This window comes from Haliotis cracherodii, unplaced genomic scaffold (assembly GCF_022045235.1).
Source record: "Haliotis cracherodii isolate W230 unplaced genomic scaffold, xgHalCrac1.p SCAF_6, whole genome shotgun sequence".
Lineage (NCBI taxonomy): Eukaryota > Metazoa > Mollusca > Gastropoda > Lepetellida > Haliotidae > Haliotis > Haliotis cracherodii.
This window is the reverse complement of record NW_027266319.1, coordinates 65,988,845-66,009,949: the sequence shown is the minus strand read 5'-3', so window position 1 is coordinate 66,009,949 and position 21,105 is coordinate 65,988,845. Positions and strand designations below refer to the sequence as shown.

Genomic DNA, 21,105 nt, shown 5'->3' with positions numbered 1-21,105 from the left:
GTCCATTTCCACAAAGGTGGTTGGTTGGTTTGTTGTTTTACGCGGAACTCAGCAATATTCCAGCTATATGACGACAGTCTGTAAGTAATTGACTCTGGACCAGACAATCCAGTGATTGATATCACGTCATTGATCCACACACTTTGAATACAATGACATGCATCAAAGTCAGCGAGTCTGACCACCTTATCCATTTAGTCGCCTTTTACGTCAAGCATGGGTTGCTGAAGACCTATTCTACCCTGAATCTTCGCGGATCATTTCCTCAAAGCCTGTTGGGAGATCTATGTGGAAGTACGTGGCTTGCATCTGTAATTGGTCCCCAGCAACCCATGCGTGTCGTAAGAGGCAACTAATGGGATCAAGTGGCCAGACTTGTTGACTTGGTTGATGTGTGTTATTGTGTCCGAATCACTGGATTGTCTAGTCCAGAGTTGAATATTTCCAGACTGCTGTCATAAAGCTGGAATGTTACAGTGTGTGGTGTTAAACAACAAACAAACTAACAATTAGCTTAGCTGTTAAAGCACTTTGTGGAACACTGCCCATGTTAACAGGCTGATCTGTTTTGGTTCACCTGATGCACAATATTGCATCCTATATGTATAAGATCACAATTATATTCACTGCCATTGGACTAAAAACAGTATTGACATTGGAACTAATTAAACTGAAATGTACATAAGATCTATCTGATGTTTCTGTTCCGACACGAAATACAATCAGTGTTCGTACAGTCCATGTCAAATTTGGATTAAGCAAAGAAAACCCATGTCTAATAAGTATAGGGCATCACACAGCATTGTGTTGTATTTGCTTCTGATACAGCCATCACCAGTAGAACACCATTGAATGCATTACAGAAGTCACAGGATGCGTATAAATGTTGACAAAGTTACACAGGTTTTCAGCAACCCATTCTTGCCATAAAAGGTGACTGCTTGTAGTAAGAGGCGACTAAATGGATCGGGTGGTCAGGCTTGCTGACTTGGTTGATGCATGTCATCGTATCCCATTGCATAGATCGATGTTCATGCTCAATCACTGGATTGTCTCCAGGCTCGATTATTTACAGACCGCTGCATATATAGCTGGAATATTGCTGAGTACAAACAATCAAACAAACAAAGAAATACATCCTGGTCAGGTACATGCCACTTTGAGGATCAAGTCAAGTCTTTCTGGTAATGTCGGACTTTGTACTTCAGTTGATCCATGTGCCAGGACTTGACTTCTTGATTCCATTTAACGTTGCTGACGACAAGCTACTGACACTGGTATTAGCCATCCTATTAGACACAGGATGAGGAGGTTGGGGTTGTCTATCCCCTATTTGTCCAGTGTATGGTTTGTCAGAATGGACCATCAATTCTTTATGCTTGTTGTCAGAGCAGACAAACATTGGGATTGGTTGATGTGGCTTGGTGACTTGGCTGATGATCATTTCAGGCCCGGACAAGATGGGACATAACCACTGGTTTGCCCGGCCCAGACTCAAATCTTACATACTTGTGGTGTCAATGGCACATCTTTTTGACCAAATAGTACTCCGAGAATCAAACTGGTCCTTAGTAATGACAACTGCTGAGTACTAATTCTCTTATCCAACAACTTTACCCAGTTGATATATCATCAGGAGTCGTCTCTCTGATGAATAGTGGTTTTCTCAGTGTACTTTCAATGTGTGGACTCTGTTTACAGATACCCCAGAGGTTCTGGCAGCTAAGTTCTGCTGCAAGGTGCGTCATGCAGGTGACAACATCAATATTATTTGAATGTCTGTCCATCAATTCAGTAAACTTCTTCACCCATAAAGTTCCACTAAATTCATCATCACCAATGACATTAAATCCTGGTGCTGTAGCCTGAAGCACAAGAAAGTCGGCTTCTTGTGGGACAGTAGTATCATTTCCAGTTCCACTTCCTGGCATGACACCGAACATGAAATTGTTCCCCTGCCCACATGGTATCAAAAACACTTTTGGTTTACCTGAAAGAGTCGGGCATCGCGATGCATTGAACAAATCTTTCAGATCTTGGAAAGGCACTGGAGCTGCTTTTGCATCAAGAACACACTGACGATGCTTTATTATCTTGGTTTCAGTGTGGATGACACACACAAAAGCATCAAACTGACTATGATCCATCTGCGCAACACTGCCCAACAGTGTTTTCATACCTTTTTTAGAAATATTTGTATAGAGTCGAGTATCAAAATCGAGCTTCTGAAATGTTCTGTACAGTTTGGCAGCATCCTTTTCAAAATAGCGGTGTAATTCAGCATGTGGATTTGATTTTGGATTACAAATGATAATTGCAATGCCCTTAGGGGTTGAATAAACTTGATATTCTGTAAAAAATAAAAAAGAGAGCATTATTGATCTCCCAGGGTGCCATGCTTTACATAAGAGGGATCAAACGATTATGATGATTTTGAACCAGTGAAAGATATTCTCACTTATACATCTTCAAACAATGAACCTTATAGCATGCCTTCCATAAAACCTCATGTTTTGAAACACATGGGGATGGTATAAAATTGCGTTATGAGTGATATTTTCCATCAGTGAGATGCAAAAGGGTAACACTTCGAGAAGAGCAGACGGCTAATGTGTATCTGCCAATTTGATATCTCTTTAACACAATTATCAAATTCATTTGGCCGAATCTTACTAAACATTTTCATTTTCACTCTAGAATACTTTAATTCCAGGGCCAAGTTGTCCAAAGCGATCATAGCGCTACATATGTTAAAGTAAGAATTGTAACGATAATCTTGTAGCTAAGGTCGCTTTGTGGAAGTGGATCCTGGATTATTATTCCAAAAAATCCCAAAAGATGCTGCTATGAACCTTATCCAAACAGGAAGGGCATGATAATAAATCCTTAATTTAAACAAAAATGTAACATCTTGGTTTTCCAGCCTGTAACTGTGAACTTGTATTTTGATGAAAGCTTGTCATGTCGTCTAAAAAGATCCATGTTTGATGTGGTTAAACCATTGGACTGACACTCTGGGTCCGATGCGCAATTCGGTTATAATGTGTCAATTCTGCAAACATGACATTACTCGAATATTGCTGAAATATTGAAAAATATAAATGAATATAGTATTGTGACACTTTATGCAGGTTTGGGGAGATTTAAATGTGTAGATTGATTATTTGAATTATGTTCATACCCGTTTGTGATAATGTTCCTGATGAAAACGAGACACTTGTTTCAAACAGAGATTCCAGATCAGACAGACGTCCTACATCACTCCTAACGGTACCTGTAGACTCTTTGTCTGTCGAGCAGCTGTCATTATCTTCTTCCAGGGATGAACAGTTGCATCTGAGGTCAAGTTTGTTTTGGTGCTGAAGTTGTTTGTATATTTGCGGATAGCTTGTTTTTATTGCTTCAGCAACGTGATTCAAGTTGGTTATTTTAGCAAAAAGGTATGACCACTTTGTGGTATTGGATGTTTGTGTGTTTCTCAGTTCTTGGTAATCGTCGGCAGATATTACTCCGTCTTTTGAAAGATGTTGAGCAAGGTTCTTGACTTGGACATTTTCCCTCATATTGCAAACAGCACATACATGGGTCCTTGTTGGTACGGTTTTCAGATGTTGTGCTGTTTCACTTAACTTCTTTGCAACGTCTGGATAATCTTCCCCAATTGCTGGTATAAAGTTGTTCTGAAATAAACATGAACTGAGAACTTGGGACACATAAAAAGCATTCTTCTCAACAGACTTAAGGCTGCAGGGCATTGGTTTCATTCCCAATGAATTAAGATCAGTGAAAAGAGTGAGTAAGTGAGTATGGTTTTACGCCGCTTTTAGCAGTATTCCAGCAATATCACGGCGGAGGACACCAGAAATGGGCTTCTCGAATCGAACCCTGGTCTTTGGCGTGACGAGCGAACGCTGTAACCTTTAGGCTACCTGACCGCCCCAGACATTCATTCACACTGTATTGTACATTGTATGCTACCAAATATCTATTTCAACAGGTGGTCTCTCAGACGGAGTGTCATTCAACACCTACATACCATCAAAGTTGAATAAGAAAGTCGACCTCTCATGAGATCCAGGAAGGCATCCTTTCTTCGCCGGGATGTGGGATTCATGGCGATTATGCTTTCCCGCTCGTCGTCTGTGAGAAGATGATTTTCTATCAGCCTGTCCAGAATGCATGTGCCTTCGATGCTTACATCGTTGAGATCACCATTACACACTTGGAATAACTTTATGTGGATGTGGTCTGCATCATCGACATCAGTGCCTGCATGATCAATACCATGACTGGTCAGGACAATTTGTCAAAATGAAAGCAAATGCCATCTGAAGTTTACTGCGAAAACAATATCATATGTGAAATACTGGATTTCCTCATTGATACCATCTAAGTAAATAATGGGGTAAGACATTTAATCAAGAAGCAGGCATCCCCATATGCACCAATTGCGCTCAAATTGGCAAAGTCAAGTCAAAGAAGTTTATCATAAGCTTCAGATATATCGATGAACTGATATATTTCAATAACCATCAAATAGCCAATTCCCTTCCACTGATTTACCCACCTGCACTAGTAATATATGAAACCAATGAGGCCGCCTCGTCTGTTTCATATTTAGATTTTTGCATAGAGATTCAAAACAACCCCCACAAGACTGTATGACAAGAGGGACGACTTCAACTTTACAATGGTCATCTTTCCCTTCATGTCGAGTTATATTCGAACATATTTGGGGCCTACATATCACGACTTCTGAGGTAAAATGGGCTTTTCTAACCGAGATCTCAAAGTGCGTCAAACAACTCTTGTTCAAGGAGTTGTTTGATAAAGGTTAAAACAATCAAGGCCTCAGTAAAGTTTTTAAAACATTTTTCGGTAGACATGTGGGTGACATTTCCAAATTCGATGCATCAATGACAAAAATAATGTCCGATGTTCCCGTGGGTTTTCAGGTGAGCAACTGCCTTGCCTTTGCATGTGTTTGTGAACGGTGCCACCGGAGGGGCAGGATACTCTGACATTTTCGTGAATACCTTGTATGGGGACTACTTCATAGTGATTCATCAACACATGCTCATGATTATAAACATGGTTTTGTGGCTTTTATTTACAGGGACCACACACCAAATATACAAACTTTGTTTACCGAATGGAACATGAATTCTGGCAAAATGTCGTAACCAAATGAAGTGGCTATAGGCAATCGTAACAAGGGGTACGTCACGTGACGTACCATGGTGTAAGTACTGATATCCAGGTCTCGAGGCTGATCTCTCGGACACACTGAATACCCTCGCTACAGCGAACCAGCTGCTTCCAATCGTCCAGAGACGTTATTGTACACAAGTTTGTCGGGCATGACGTTGAAGTTGGATAATCTCCTCACTTTCATAGCCCTGTTCATAATGTTGACGTACCGATCTCGTTCGCCAGACACCCCGGCCGTGTCATACCAAAAGAGGGATAAAGATGTTTCTATTTGTTTCCCTCCCTGGCGCTCGGTAAGGGGCTAAAACAAGGACTGGTCGGCCCGAAGACAGCATATTGGGTCTGAGTGGGGTATTCGTGTTAAACTGCGGTATAGTGTCTCAGTGGGCTAGCACTATAAAATCGGACTAGTACAAGCACACAAACGCATGCACGCACGCACGCACTCACGCACGCATGCACGCCAATTCATATTTAGCATTGATGTTTTGTATTTACTTGAACTAGGTCAATGTGATTTCCTCACAAAACGCAGTAGCATTTATCATTAATGCTGAGTCAAACAGCAAAGAATTGTTTGGACATTAAAACTGCCTTGCACTGTGTTGCAAAACATATTTCTTAGTCGTTATTTCTATACTTATAAACAGTAGAAACTCTGCACTTGTACACAACAGACGCAATTCAAAATTAACACATTGTATTTTTGTTCCAACAAATAAGTACATGCCCTATCGTGTCATTGAAAGTTCTGGTCTATCACTTGATTGTCTGGTTTGTTTCCAGACCGCCGTGGCATGGCAGGAGTACTTCGGTGCGGCGTCAGACAACACTTACTTGTATACTTGTGTGAGTGGCGGGTGCTACCTGTAGGGCAGGACATGCTTACCCTTTTTGCAAACACCTGGTGTCACCACTGAGTTTCAATGATGAAATCATTTAATTGTCACCGATATTTTAACGCCCAATTCAATCTGTTTCTTTGGAAAATAGACTGGTTATTCTCTAGCATTGACGTTTTATATTTACAATCGTGTATGTGCTAACTATTTTCATATGTATATCAATATTAGTGTTTATTTTTAAATCGAATTCATCTTCATTAAAACTCGTATCACCATATAGACATAGAGGTTACTTTTTGTAAGTGTTACATTATCAGAGTCATGTTTATGTAGATAAAAAGACCCAGTCATCCTGCCATCTTAGCATTGTCGCACTAAACACATTCGGAATTCACTGCCTGTTCTACTTACCTTCATTTTCACTTTGAACAATTTCTATTTCTGTTCTTTTATTCCGAAAGATTTGCATCAAAAGATGTTCCATATATATCATTTGGTGAAATATCTGCATCAGTCCTTCTTGGTCCAAATCTGGCTTACAGAAGTCTTGATGGTAGGAACTAATCCGCTCCTCAACGTTATGAAGTCCTGTCTCTAAGGTTTTGTCTATTTTGTCTAGAATTTGTCTCCTTAATTCCAACGGGACATCACCAAGAGCAGCCTGGCTCTGAGATATCAGTTCACTGATGTACCTGTTTCTTGCACCTTCCAGAGGGGAGACTCCTGAACCTGCCATCTGGAAAATAATTATCAAGGATCTCTGTAGAGTAGAATGGGCTGTGATAGGTGATGCAGGACGTGGATGTTATGAGGGTGAAACCACCGACATGTGCATCATGCTGACAAACCAAGAATCACATGCATCAGGTCATGCATTAAGTTAATTTTATATGATTGATTTGGCAAACCAACATTTTCTTACCAAAGAAACATTGGATTATAGAGTAACCTCCTCGCAACTCGAAACGATGGGTTTCCCCCCAAATGAATTGTGTTGAAAGTCCCCAGTCTAAATACATTAACACTCGAACGTCATTCTGCAAATACCAACTGCTGTTTTTTTTATTTATCTTCACTGATGGATATATACTGTCAAGAGTAAGGTTAAGAACCTTTTGCAATCTCATACAAGAACCAAGTTCAATTCTGCCAAAACGTTTTACTTTTTAACTTTGTACATCGCTATCCTTTAAGGCAAATGCCATCTGCAGTTTACTGAGAAAACAATATGTAAAATGCTGGACTTTCTCATTGATAACATATGTGCACAATGGTGGGTTATAACATTTGAAGTAAGCATCCCCATGGGCACCAATTGTACTCCCATTCTTATTGATAAGTTTCTATATGAATTCGTACTGTTGGGTAGTCTAGTGGTGAAAGCGTTCGATCGTCACACCGAAGACGCGGGTTCGATTCCCCACATGGGTACAATGTGTGAAGCCCATTTCTGGTGTCCACGGCCGTGATATTGCTGGAATATTGCTAAAAGCGGCGTAAAACCATACTCACTCACTTACTCGTTATGAATTCATGGCACGTTTGATGTATAGCAAATTCTTTGTTTCATTTATTCTTTATTTCTTTATGCATATGAATCAGAATTTCTGCCTCGGACTGGCAAAGTCAACACAAAGCTATCTGGCCAAGAAATTTAATTTAAGCTTCAAGATCATGATCTGATCATGATCTGATAACGTTCAATAGTAGAAAATAGCCAAAACCTCCAACTGATTTACCCACCTGACACATCAAAATAAAGCTGAACAACTACAGAACATGCCTTCATTCGTTCACTTTAAACTGTACTGTGTTGTGAGATCTACAGAACATGCTTTCACTCAAGGGAAGAGGATATATGGATGTCAACTTCTTCAGGTTGATGAAGGAGTAAGCATGTACTCCGAAACGTTGTGTCCCTCATAATGAAGAAGTTGACATCCATATATTCTCTTCCTTATGTGTATCACTTCTAAATGCCTTTCAAAGACCTGATGCCTGCACCCCTTCACTTTAAATTGTATGGTGCTGTGAGATTTACACAACAGGCCTTCACTCATTCACTTTAAAGTGTACTAAGTTGTGAGATCTGAAGACCATGCCTTTACTCGTTCACTTTAAACTGTCCAGTTTTGTGAGATCTACAGAACAAGCATTCACTCGTTCACTTTAAAGTGTACTGTGTTGTGAGATCTACAGAACAAGCATTCACTCGTTCACTTTAAAGTGTACTAAGTTGTGAGATCTACAGACCAGGCCTTCACTCGTTCACTTTTAACTGTACTGTGTTGTGAGATCTACAGATCAGGCCTTCACTCGTTCACTTTAAAGTGTACTAAGTTGTGAGATCTACAGACCAGGCCTTCACTCGTTCACTTTTAACTGTACTGTGTTGTGAGATCTACAGATCAGGCCTTCACTCGTTCACTTTAAAGTGTACTAAGTTGTGAGATCTACAGACCAGGCCTTCACTCGTTCACTTTTAACTGTACTGTGTTGTGAGATCTACAGATCAGGCCTTCACTCGTTCACTTTAAACTGTACTGTGTTGTGAGATCTACCCTGCAGCATTAATGGCTGTTCAGCAGTTACTCGTCAATAAGGTAACGTTTTACTTCCCGCTGACCCAATGCTTTCAATATATGTTACAACACTAATGTCCATATAGAGCCGTATTCATTTAGGAATACAACACAGTAATGACTTGAGTAGCGGAGAGGGAGATACTATAACGGGCCGGGTACACGCACTGTGCACCTGTATTGTGTGACACTGATAGACACGTAATATTATCGCCACCACTGTGCTATTTTAGGAAAATGTGTCACACGAATGTTGGGTTTACAACAAAGCGGATTTCATCTTACATACTTATCAAATAAATATAATGTGGTATCTGTGACGTTTTCGTAGAGGTGAAAGATGACAAGGTTTTAATATTTCTAAAAGAAAATGGAGGTCTAGTTTGATATGTAACACAATAAGACTACATGGTTTCGACAACAAGATAGTTACTGCTAAGCAGCGGAACTGTTGTTATTTTTCAGTCTGAAATAGGATCAAACCTAAAGTTACCCTTACCGTCAGTAGTAGAAGACGAAGCTGCAAGGTATGGTGTTACATGAAACGCCCGGGCACATGTAACACTTCCTGGTTGATTCCGGGCTGGCAGATTGACTGACATCGACTGGCGTGATCCACGTGATATGTTTATCTTGATAACGCATGCCTTATTACGAATGTGGCGGGTTTTCTTCCTGGTACGGACCACCTCCGTGGTCTTGTGGTAGAGCGTCCGCCCGGTGAGCGGAAGGTCCGGGGTTCGATCCCCGACCGCGTCATACAAAAAGACGTTAAAAGATGGCACTTGTTGTTACCCTGTCTGGCGCTCGGCATGAAGTGGCTAAAACAAGGACTGGTCGGCTCTGAATCAGTATACTGTGTCTGAGTGGGGTATTCATGTTAAACTGTGGCATGGTACCTCAGTGAGCTAGCACTATAAATCGGCATCAGTCCGGACTAGTACAAACAGCCACACAAACACACACGCACATGCACGTCACTATATAAGTGCAATAATCTTGGACGCGATGTTAAACCCCATTTCACCTCACCTCTTCCTGATACGACTGAGTGTCAGTGTCAGTGTCGATGTCGATAAGTTGACATATATGAATTCACTTCTTGCTTCGGGTCAGTTGATTCTCTACCGGAGCAGTCAGGCATAGCGCCCCTCTGTTTACACAGCTAGACTTGGTTAGTGCTCTTCAGTAAAGGGTTCAAGGTGTGCAAGCTATAGGTTGTGTATTGGTATTTTCCGTCAGTAAAATTAGTTCTCACAAGGGAAACATCTCAGAAGTAAATACTTACCAAATACAAGGGCATTCCTTCCATCACACATTAGGTGAGGTACAAGCACTACTGTTCCTTGCATTATTTAATACTGTAAAACACTCTTATCTTAAAGAATCATGTATAAAGAATCAAATAATATTTTTTCCTTCAAAAACAAAATGAAAAAGAACAAAACCTGAAAACCATTTATGGAACTAGAGAACATAACTATATCATCGGCAATAAGCAACAGAAATATCTTAACAATATCTGGATGCATCAGTAAATTATCCTTAATTTGTGCAGCACGTTCATTGACAAAAACACAGAACAGGAAGGGTATTTCGATATATATAGCACAATAATTTACCCATTTGAAAGAAACAATGACCTTTTTGAAATCTACAACAATTGCTTAAAAATTCCCCCTGGTCTCTGCGTGTATTTGTAAATAATCGCATTTACTATAAATATATTATCTTTGGTTGAGTTATCGTGTCTAAAACCTGCGTGTTCTTCCGAAATTTTTTTTCTAATGAATCTGACCAAAAGGTAAGCTTTTTATTGATAATAAAAACAAATATTTAGCTCAAAACACTCAGAGGGTAATTGAACGAAAATTGTTTGCATCAGCACATGATCCTGATTTGGGTAGTGGAATAATCAAACCAATAGTCCACTCTTTTGGACGTTTCTAAAATCATAATGAAGTATTCAAAACGGTTATAATTTCTCCATATTTCTGCACAAGGACCTATAGTTGCGTCAGTTTTACTTGCTAAATTGCACGTTCGGAATGGCAAGTGAATTTCTGGCGCAGTATCGTCCCAATAGCGTGACGTCATAACGATTGTTTATCAGTACCAATGTTTTGTGAATATGAACATGTATTATTTCGGACGATTGTACTGGAGACGGTGCCATCACGACGAATGAGGTTTAACTGTTTTTAATATAGCACATGTTTTCTTGGAACATCTTTTCCTTTGAATTAATTTACAATATCAGACAATAATCATGATTTTGAAATCCATATTCCATAATTATTGACCCTGGAATAATGCATGCTTTATTGTAACCTGATTAGTGGAGTATAGAATACAAAACGCTAACGCCAGCAGTTAACCAATCTCGATTATCCGCGGACGCAGATGCCACTGAGCATACAATGCAAAATGATGCTAAAATACATATGAATTGATCACTGATAACACTACTTGAAATTACCGTGCACGTCAGTCTATGAGGAAAGTTATACTTTCTGTTACACCTTCCCAAACGTCCTTTCCATCCACCCATCAACAACACTCCAGTCAGCACATGGTCCACACCCCGAACACCCTACCCACCCATCAACAACACTCCAGTCAGCACATGGACCACACCCCGAACACCCCACCCACCCATCAACAACACTCCAGTCAGCACATGGTCCCTACCCCGAACACCCCACCCACCCATCAACAACACTACAGTCAGCACATAGACCCCACCCCGAACACCCCACCCACCCATCAACAACACTCCAGTCAATACATGGCCTTCACCCCAAACACCCAATGCACCCATCAACAACATTCCAGTCAGCTCATGGCCCCCACCCCGAACACCCCACCCACTCATCAACAACACTCCAGTCAGCACATGGACCCCACCCCGAACACCCAATTCACCCATCAACAACATTCCAGTCAGCTCATGGCCCCCACCCCGAACACCCCACCCCACACACAAGCATTAGATAAAACATGTACAAAAGTATGGCACAAAAGGGGATTTTGATCACAGAACAAATTTAAGTAACTGATAGTATGGATGATCAACTTGCATAGCTACCAGTACATATCCAAATTCTTGATGCCACACAAACATCATTATATGCTTTGCATAGAGAACGGACTACATCACATCCAAAATGGCTGTGGACCCACTTTGGGCATCTGGGTCCATTTCCACAAAGGTGGTTGGTTGGTTTGTTGTTTTACGCCGCTCTCAGCAATATTCCATCTATATGACGGCGGTCTGTAAATAATCGAGTCTGGACCAGACAATCCAGTAATTGATATAATGAGTATCGATCCACGCAATTGGGATCGATGACATGCTTCAACCAAGTCAGCGAGCCTGACCACCCGATCCCGTAAGTCGCCTTTTACGTCAAGCATGGGTTGCTGAAGACCTATTCTACCCCGGATCTTCACGGGTCATTTCCACAAAGCGATGCATGTGGTAGGTCTGTGTAGAAGAATGCGATTTGCATCTGAAATTGGTCCCCAGCAAACCATGTATGTTGTAAGAGGCAACTAATGGGATCAAGTGTCCAGACTTGTTGACTTGGTTTATGCATGTCATTGTATCCCAATAACTGTATTGTCTAGCCCAGAGTTGAATATTTCAAGACTGCTGTCATAAAGCTGGAATGTTACTGTGTGTGGCGTTAAACAACAAACAAACATACAGTTATCTTATCTATTAAAGCACTTTTTTGTGCAACACTGCCCATGTTTACAGGCTGAACTGTTTGGCAAACAAACAAATACATCCCTGTAACCTGGTCAGGTACATGCCACTTTGAGGATCAAGTCAAGTCTTTCAAGTAATGTCGGACTTTGTACTACAGTTGATCCATGTGCCAGGACTTGACTTTTTGATTCCATTGAACGTTGCTGACAACAGAAGCTACTGTGACTGGTATCGGCCAGTCAGAATGAGGAAGTTGGCGTTGTCTATCCCCTATTTGTCAGAATGGACCACCAGTTCTTCATGCTTGTTGTCAGAGCAGACAAACATTGGAATTGGTTGATGTGGCTTGGTGACTTGGCTGATGATCATTTCAGACCCAGACAAGATAGGACATAACCACTGATTTGCCTGGCCCAGACTCAAACCTTACATACTTGTGGTGTCAGTGGCACATCCTTTTAACCAAATAGTACTCTGAGAATCAACCTGGTCCTAGTAATGACAACTACTGAGTACTAATTCTCTTATCCAACAACTTTACCCAGTTGATATATCATCAGGAGTCGTCTCCCTGAAGAATAGTGGTTTTCTCAGTGTACTTTCAATGTGTGGACTCTGTTTATAGAAACCCCAGAGGTTCTGGCAGCTAATTTCTGCCGTAAGGTGTGTCATGCAGGTGACAACATCAATATTATTTGAATGTCTGTCCATCAATTCAGTAAACTTCTTCACCCATAAAGTTCCACTAAATTCATCATCACCAATGACATTAAATCCCGGTGCTGTAGCCTGAAGCACAAGAAAGTCAGATTCACTTGGGACAGTTGTATCATTTCCAGTTCTACTTCCTGGCTTGACACCCAACATGGAATTGTTCCCCTGCCCACATGGTATCAAAAAGACTTTTGGTTTACCTGACAGAGTCGGGCATCGCGATGCATTGAACATATCTTTTAGATCTTCGAAAGGCACTGGTGCTGCTTTTGCATCAAGAACACACTGACGATAACCTATTATCTTGGTTTCAGTGTGGATGACACACACAAAAGCATCATACTGACTATGATCCATGTGCGCAACACTGTCCAACAGTGCTTTCATATATTTTTGAGAAATATTTGTATAGAGTCGAGTATCAAAATCGAGCTTCTGAAATGTTCTGTACAGTTTGGCAGCATCCTTTTCAAAATAGCGGTGTAATTCAGCATGTGGATTTGAATTTGGATTACAAATGATAACTGCAATGCCCTTAGGGGTTGAATGAACTTGATATTCTGAAATAATAAAAAAGAGAGCATTATTGATCTCCCAGGGTGCCATGCTTTACATAAGAGGGATCAAACGATTATGATGATTTTGAACCAGTGAAAGATATTCTCACTTATACATCTTCAAACAATGAACCTTATAGCATGCCTTCCATAAAACCTCATGTTTTGAAACACATGGGGATGGTATAAAATTGCGTTATGAGTGATATTTTCCATCAGTGAGATGTAAAAGGGTAACAATTCGAGAAGAGCAGACGGCTTATGTGTATCTGCCAATTTGATATCTGTTTAACACAATTATCAAATTCATTTGGCCGAATCTTACTAAACATTTTCATTTTCACTCTAGAATACTTTAATTCCAGGGCCAAGTTGTCCAAAGCGATCATAGCGCTACATATGTTAAAGTAAGAATTGTAACGATAATCTTGTAGCTAAGGTCGCTTTGTGGAAGTGGATCCTGGATTATTATTCCAAAAAATCCAAAAAGATGCTGCTATGAACCTTATCCAAACAGGAAGGACATGATAATAAATCCTTCATTTAAACAAAACTGTAACATCTTGGTTTTCCAGCCTGTAACTGTGAACTTGTATTTTGATGAAAGCTTGTCATGTCGTCTAAAAAGATCCATGTTTGATGTGGTTAAACCATTGGACTGACACTCTGGGTCCGATGCCCAATTCTGCAAACATGACATTACTCGAATATTGCTGAAATATTGAAAAATGTAAATGAATATAGTATTGTGACACTTTATGCAGGTTTGGGGAGATTTAAATGTGTAGATTGATTATTTGAATTATGTTCATACCCGTTTGTGATAATGTTCCTGATGAAAAGGAGACACTTGTTTCAAACAGAGATTCCAGATCAGACAGACGTCCTACATCACTCCTAGCGATACCTGTAGACTCTTTGTCTGTCGAGCAGCTGTCATTATCTTCTTCCAGGGATGAACAGTTGCATCTGAGGTCAAGTTTGTTTTGGTGCTGAAGTTGTTTGTATATTTGCGGATAACTTGTTTTGATTGCTTCAGCAACGTGATTCATGTTGGTTATTTTAGCAAACAGGTATGACCACTTTGTGGTATTTGATGTTTGTGTGTTTCTCAGTTCTTGGTAATCGCCAGCAGATATTACTCCGTCTTTTAAAAGATGTTGAGCAAGGTTCTTGACTTGGACATTTTCCCTCATATTGCAAACAGCACATACATGGGTCCTTGGTGATATGCTCTTCAGATGTTGTGCTGTTTCACTTAACTTCTTTGCAACGTCTGGATAATCTTCCCCAACTGCTGGTATAAAGTTGTTCTGAAATAAACATGAACTGAGAACTTGCGACACAAAAAAACCCATTCTTCTCAACAGACGTAAGGCTGCATGGCATTGGTTTCAGACATGTAAGAGTGAGTGAGTATGGTTTTACACCGCTTTTAGCAATATTCCAGCAATATGACGGCGGGGGACACCAGAAATGGGCTTCACACATTGTAACCATGTCGTGAATCGAACCCGGGTCTCCGGCGAGACGAGCGAAAGTTTTCACCTCTCAATTCATTCGCACTGTATAGTACATAGTATGCTACCAAATATCTATTTTAACAGGTGGTCTTTCAGACGATTAGTCATTCAACACCTACATACCATCAAAGTTGAATAAGAAAGTCGACCTCTCATGAGATCCAGGAAGGCATCCTTTCGTCGCCGGGGTGTGGGATTTATAGCGATTATGCTTTCACGTTCGTCGTCTGTGAGAAGCTGATCTTGTATCAGTCTGTCCAGAATGTATGTGCCTTCGATGCTTACATCGTTGAGCAGATCAAGATGACATAGTTTGAATAATTCCAAATGGATGTGGTCTGCATCCTCGATATCAGTGCCTGAATGATCAATACCATGTCTGGTCAGGACAATTTGTCAAAATGAAAGCAATATGTGAAATACTGAAGACAAAATTGTTTATCTTAAGTTTTAGGTATATCGATGATCTGATATATTTCAATAACCATCAAAGAGCCAGTTCCCGTCCACTGATTTACCCACCTAGAACTAGAAATAAATGAAACCAATGAGACTGCCTCGTCTGTTTCATATTTAGATTCTTGCATAGAGATTCAAAACAACCCCCACAAGACTGTATGACAAGAGGGATGACTTCAACTTTCCAATCGTCAACTTTCCCTTCAAATCTAGCAATATTCGAGCACCTCCAACAAAGATTTCAAAGAGCATCATACGGCTCTTGTTCAAGGAGTTGTTTGATAAAGGTTACAACATTCAAGGTCCCAGTATAGTTTTTAAAACATTTTTGGGGTAGACATATGGATGACAATTTCCAAATTCGATGCATCAGTGACAAACATAATGTCCGATGCAATAATTCCCGATTCTGACTTGTACCACATGTTCCCGTGGGTTTACAGGTGAGCAATTGCCTTGCCTTTGCATGTGATTGTGAAGGGTGCCACCGGAGGGGAAGAATACTCTGACCTTTTCGTGAATACCTTGGATGGTCACTACTCTGCCGACTCTGCTCATCATTATAGAAATGGTTTTGTGGCTTTTATTTACAGGAAACAAACAATATATACCAACTTATTTTCGACCTAATGGAAGATGAATTCCGGAAAAACAGTACTTGTTCCTGCTTAGACAGGTTGCTATCACCTTCTGATAATGCACGTACATCGGGTTCATTTCAAACGACGTAGCCATATGAAGTGGCTATAGGCAACCGTCGTTACAAGGGGTACGTCACGTACAGGTCTCAGACGTTTACCACTTCGGTGAAACCAAAGAGCACGCAAATGGTGCTGACAAACCTAGAAACATAATTGGGGCGAACCGGAATTCGAACCCACAATCATAGGTTTCTGGCGTGACCAAGGGACGCAACTATGCACAGCGAATCGCGGTGCCTAAGACGAAGTAAGTTGGACATGCTGTTGAAGTTGGATAAACGTTAACGGACAATGTTCTTGTTAATCGAGATCTCCTCACTTTCCTGGCCCTTTTCATAATGTTCACGTGCCGAACATGCATCGATCTCGTGGTTGTCATATGTTACCTTACTGTATTATTACCTTTGGGTTAGGTATTTGGTTGCGTTGTGATGATTCATATTCATATTTAGCGACCGCCTCCGTGGTCTAGTGGTAGAGCGTTTAACCAGACACCCCGGCCGTGTCATACGAAAAGAGGGTTAAAGATGTTACTATTAAGGGGCTCAAACAAGGACTGGTCTGCTCAGCATACTGTGTCTGCGTGGGGTATTCGTGTTAAACTGCGACATGGTGTCTCAGTGGGCTACCACTATAAAATCGGACTAGTACAAGCAGACACACACACGCACGCACGTTGCTATATAAATGCAATAATCTTGGCGAAACCGCATTATCGGTGGTTCGAGAAGGGAACTAACTCCGTTTGCCTAATCGAAAGTTCGAAGTTGGCCCACATTCGAAACTAAACGCACTTGTTGTTGAGAATATGTACAACGTAAACAAACCTGCATTACGAACTCCTATTTTGTCTATTCAAAATAAGTATTATGACTTATAATTGGATTAGAATGTACAAATGCGATGATAATATAGCAGAACTCACTTCTACGAACATCGCCAAACTAGGTCGTGGGGTCATTAATATTCATGAGTTATTCCTTAACACGTTCTTGGAAAAGTGTGAGGCTTGTATCATGACTATCATGTCCGAGATCAATTCAAGTGTAGACATATTTCCCGCGGCAAACTTATGATTAGACTGATGTGTTATACTGGAAAAAGTAGAATGAGTGGTAATGCCTCTGTAAATTTAATTTGAAGTAGATGAAAGTTTCTTGCTTTGTAACTATTTTTGCAAAACTAGTGTGGTCAGCTATGATGACGTTATTCAAACTTCAAAGACTTTGTGTGCATTTATAAAGATATTTCCCATCAATATTACAAAAATGAGAATAATATACAATGTCACATAACCATGCAAATTAATGACAAATGAGAGCCCACTAGCCTAAATGACTCAGTCAACCAAATGAAGCCCAGCGATTTACAAATGTGGGCTCACCAGTTTCGATCAATATAAGACGGGAACAATGTGGGCCCACATTTTAGAAAATGGTTATAAGTAAGCCAGGCTAACGAAGCGTGGTCCCTCTGGTTGCAATCACTATGACGGAAGAACGTCTACCTACTAGGCGATATACAAATGTGGGCCCACTTGTTTCGATCCCCATATATGACTTGAACAATGTGGGCCCACATTTTAGAAAATATTATAAATATTTAAGTAGAATTTTGCGAATAATAAATGTGGTCCCTCCTGTTGCAATCAATATGACGGAAGAACGTCTGCCCACTTTTAGGAACTGATTATCAGAACTAAATTAGAGTAATTAAACAACCTAACGAAGCTAGGCGATATAAACACTTGTTTTGATCACCATATATGACGGGGAAAATGTGGGCCCACATTTTAGCAAATGGTTATCAGCACTAAACCAATCTTAGAAGATGTACGGATGGAAACATAAATATAAAATGCATTCAAACATTTAATTAAAAATACGTTTTACCTTAGAGATAAGCTGGGCATTTAATAGCTGGACCAACAACGAACAGCGTGACTGACGCCATTTCTCGCAAATACGAAAACAACGAAGATAGCTCCCGTTTGAAATTAGAGTGACCTTCCTTTCCCAAGATGAACCATGAGCTCCTTCCCCGCGCGTGACACCTTCGTTACACACTCAGTAACATAGTATAGAGAGCTCCGCGAACGGGCTATTGCTGTGAGGAGCTTGAGATGAACCACTGATAATGCGGTTTCACCATAATCTTGAACGCCACGTTAATCCTCATTTCACCTCACCAACTCATATCTAGCATTGATGTTTTGTATTAACTAGGTCAAACAAGGACTGGGCGGCTCGTAGTCAGCATACTGTGTCCGAGTGGGGTATTCGTGTTTAACTGCGTCATGATGTCTCAGTGGGCTACCACTATAAAATCGGACTAGTGCACACACACACACACACACACACACACACACACACACACACACACTTACTTCATATTTAGCATTGATGTTGTGTATTTACTTGGACTAGGTCAATGTGATTTCATCACAAAGCTCAGTAGCATTTATCAATAATGCTGAGTCAACAGCAAAGAATTGTTTGTACATTGAAACTGCCCTGCACTGTGTTGCAAAACATATTTCTGAAACGTTGTTTCTGTACTTATAAACAGTAGAAACTCTGCACTTGTACACAACAGACGCAATTCAAAATAAACATGTTGTATTTTTGGTCCAACAAATAAGTACATGTCCTATCGTGCCACTGAAAGTTCTGGTCCATCACTTGATTGTCTGGTTTGTTTACAGACCGCCGTGGTCAGACAACGCTTACTTGTGTACTTGTGTGAGTGGCGGGTACTACCTGTAGGGCAGGTCATGCTTACCCTTTTCGCAAACACCCGGTGTCACCACTGAGTTTCAATGATGAATTCATTTAATTGTCACCGATATTTTTACGCCCAATAGAATCTGTTTGTTTGGACACAATAGACACTGGTTATTCTCTAGCATTGAAGTTTTATATTTACAAACGTGTATGTGCTAACATTTTTCATATATGTATATGAATATAACTGTTTAATTTTAAATGGAATTCATCCCCGTTAAAACTCGTCTCACCATAAAGACATAGCGGTTCATTTGTGTAAGTGTTACATTATCAGAGTCATGTTTATGTAGATAAAAAGACCCAGTCATCCTGCCATCTTAGCATTGTCGCACTAAACACATTTGTAATTCACTGCCTGTTCTACTTACCTTCATTTTCACTTTGATCAATTTCTATTTCTGTTCTTTTATTCCGAAAGATTTGCATCAAAAGATTCTCCATGTGTATCAGTTGGTGAAATATCTGCATCAGTCCTTCTTGGTCCAAATCTGGCTTACAGAAGTCTTGATGGTAGGAACTAATCCGCTCCTCAACGTTATGAAGTCCTGTCTCTAAGGTTTTGTCTATTTTGTCTAAAATTTGTCTCCTCAATTGTAACGGGACATCGACAAGGGCATCCTGGGTCTGAGATATCAGTTCACTGATGTACCTGTTTCTTGCACCTTCCAGAGGGGAGACTCCTGAACCTGCCATCTGGAAAATAATAATCAAGGATCTCAGAAGAGTAGAATGGGCTGTGAAGGGTGCTGCAGGACGTTGATGTGGGCGAAACCACCGACATTGTGTATCATGCTGCCAGAAGTCCTGTATCATGCATCAGGGCCCTGTTCCAAAAAGCGATCTTAGGGCTGCGATTGTCGTAAACCCATGTTATAGTATGGCAATTACGATCGTCTCAGTGCTAACATGGCTCTGTGGACGTAGATGTGGGTGAAACCACGTTTTTCTGGATAGCAACTTCTTTTATTCTTTATTTTTTATGCAGATGAATTTTTGCTCGGACTGGAAGTCAACCAAGAAGTGTTACTTAGGTTGCAGGTATATATCGTTCAATAATGGTAAAATAGCCAAACCCCTTCAACTTGAAACCCCAGCTGACACACCACATGAAGCTGAACAACAGATATCTACAGAACATGCATTCACTCGTTCACCCTCAACTGTACTGTGTTGTGAGATCTACAGAACATGCCTTCACGCGTTCACTTTAATCTGTGCTGTGTTGTGAGATCTACAGAACACGCCTTCACTTGTTCCCTTTAAACTGTACTGTGTTGTGAGATCTACAGACCAGGCCTTCATTCGTTCACTTTAAACTGTACTGTGTTGTGAGATCTACAGAACATGCCTTCACTTGTTCCCTTTAAACTGTACTGTGTTGTGAGATCTACCCTGCAGCGTTAATGATTGTTCAGCACTTAAATACTCTTCAATAAAACAACGTTCCCACTGACCTGATGCTATCCATATGTGTTAGAGCACTAATGTCCATATGTAGTAGTATTCATTTAGAAATACAACACAGTAATAACTTAACTAGCGACGAGGGAGATACTATCACGGGCCGTGAACATGCACTTTGCTCCTGCCTTGTGTGACACTGATAAGCAAGTAATGTTATCTCCACCACTTCGCTTTATGAAAATGTGTCACTATGAATCTTGGGCTTACCAGAAAGCGGATTTCAAACATTTTACATACTTTCCAAATATTATAATGTAGTGTCTGTGACGTTCTCTTAGAGCTGAAAGATGACAAGCTACAACCCCAGGGGTTTGGTGTCTGGGTGTATGGCCCTGCCGTCTAAGGCGCCGCTATTCGCTGGGGAGAGTTGAGTTCCTTGGGCATGATTGTGGGTTCGAATCCCGGTTCGCCCCTATTATATTTCTTGGTTTGTCAGCACCATACACGGGCTCATGGATTTCACCGAAGTGGTAAACGCCTCAGACCTGCATCAATTCGGGCTTTCCTCCCACATTAACCTGAACCGCCGTGACATAACTGGAATACTG

At 40.6% G+C, this 21,105-nt stretch overlaps 2 protein-coding genes across 2 annotated transcripts; both read right to left on the bottom strand.

Annotated features, from left to right (window-relative positions):
* Positions 1 to 1,613: 1,613 nt before the first annotated feature.
* LOC139446746 (uncharacterized) lies at positions 1,614 to 9,210 on the bottom strand. The gene is made up of 5 exons (XM_071228048.1): positions 9,138 to 9,210; positions 6,468 to 6,792; positions 4,037 to 4,269; positions 3,182 to 3,680; positions 1,614 to 2,350 (listed from the first exon to the last, which is right to left on the bottom strand). Exons 2-5 carry the CDS (start codon positions 6,790 to 6,792, stop codon positions 1,614 to 1,616), a joined length of 1,794 nt encoding a protein of 597 aa, XP_071084149.1. The 5' UTR covers positions 9,138 to 9,210.
* A 3,680-nt stretch (positions 9,211 to 12,890) lies between these two features.
* Positions 12,891 to 19,786, bottom strand: LOC139446715 (uncharacterized). The gene is made up of 4 exons (XM_071228010.1): positions 19,462 to 19,786; positions 15,271 to 15,506; positions 14,439 to 14,937; positions 12,891 to 13,627 (listed from the first exon to the last, which is right to left on the bottom strand). The coding sequence occupies exons 1-4, from the start codon at positions 19,784 to 19,786 to the stop codon at positions 12,891 to 12,893; spliced, it is 1,797 nt and encodes a 598-aa protein (XP_071084111.1).
* Between the last annotated feature and the right edge of the window lie 1,319 nt (positions 19,787 to 21,105).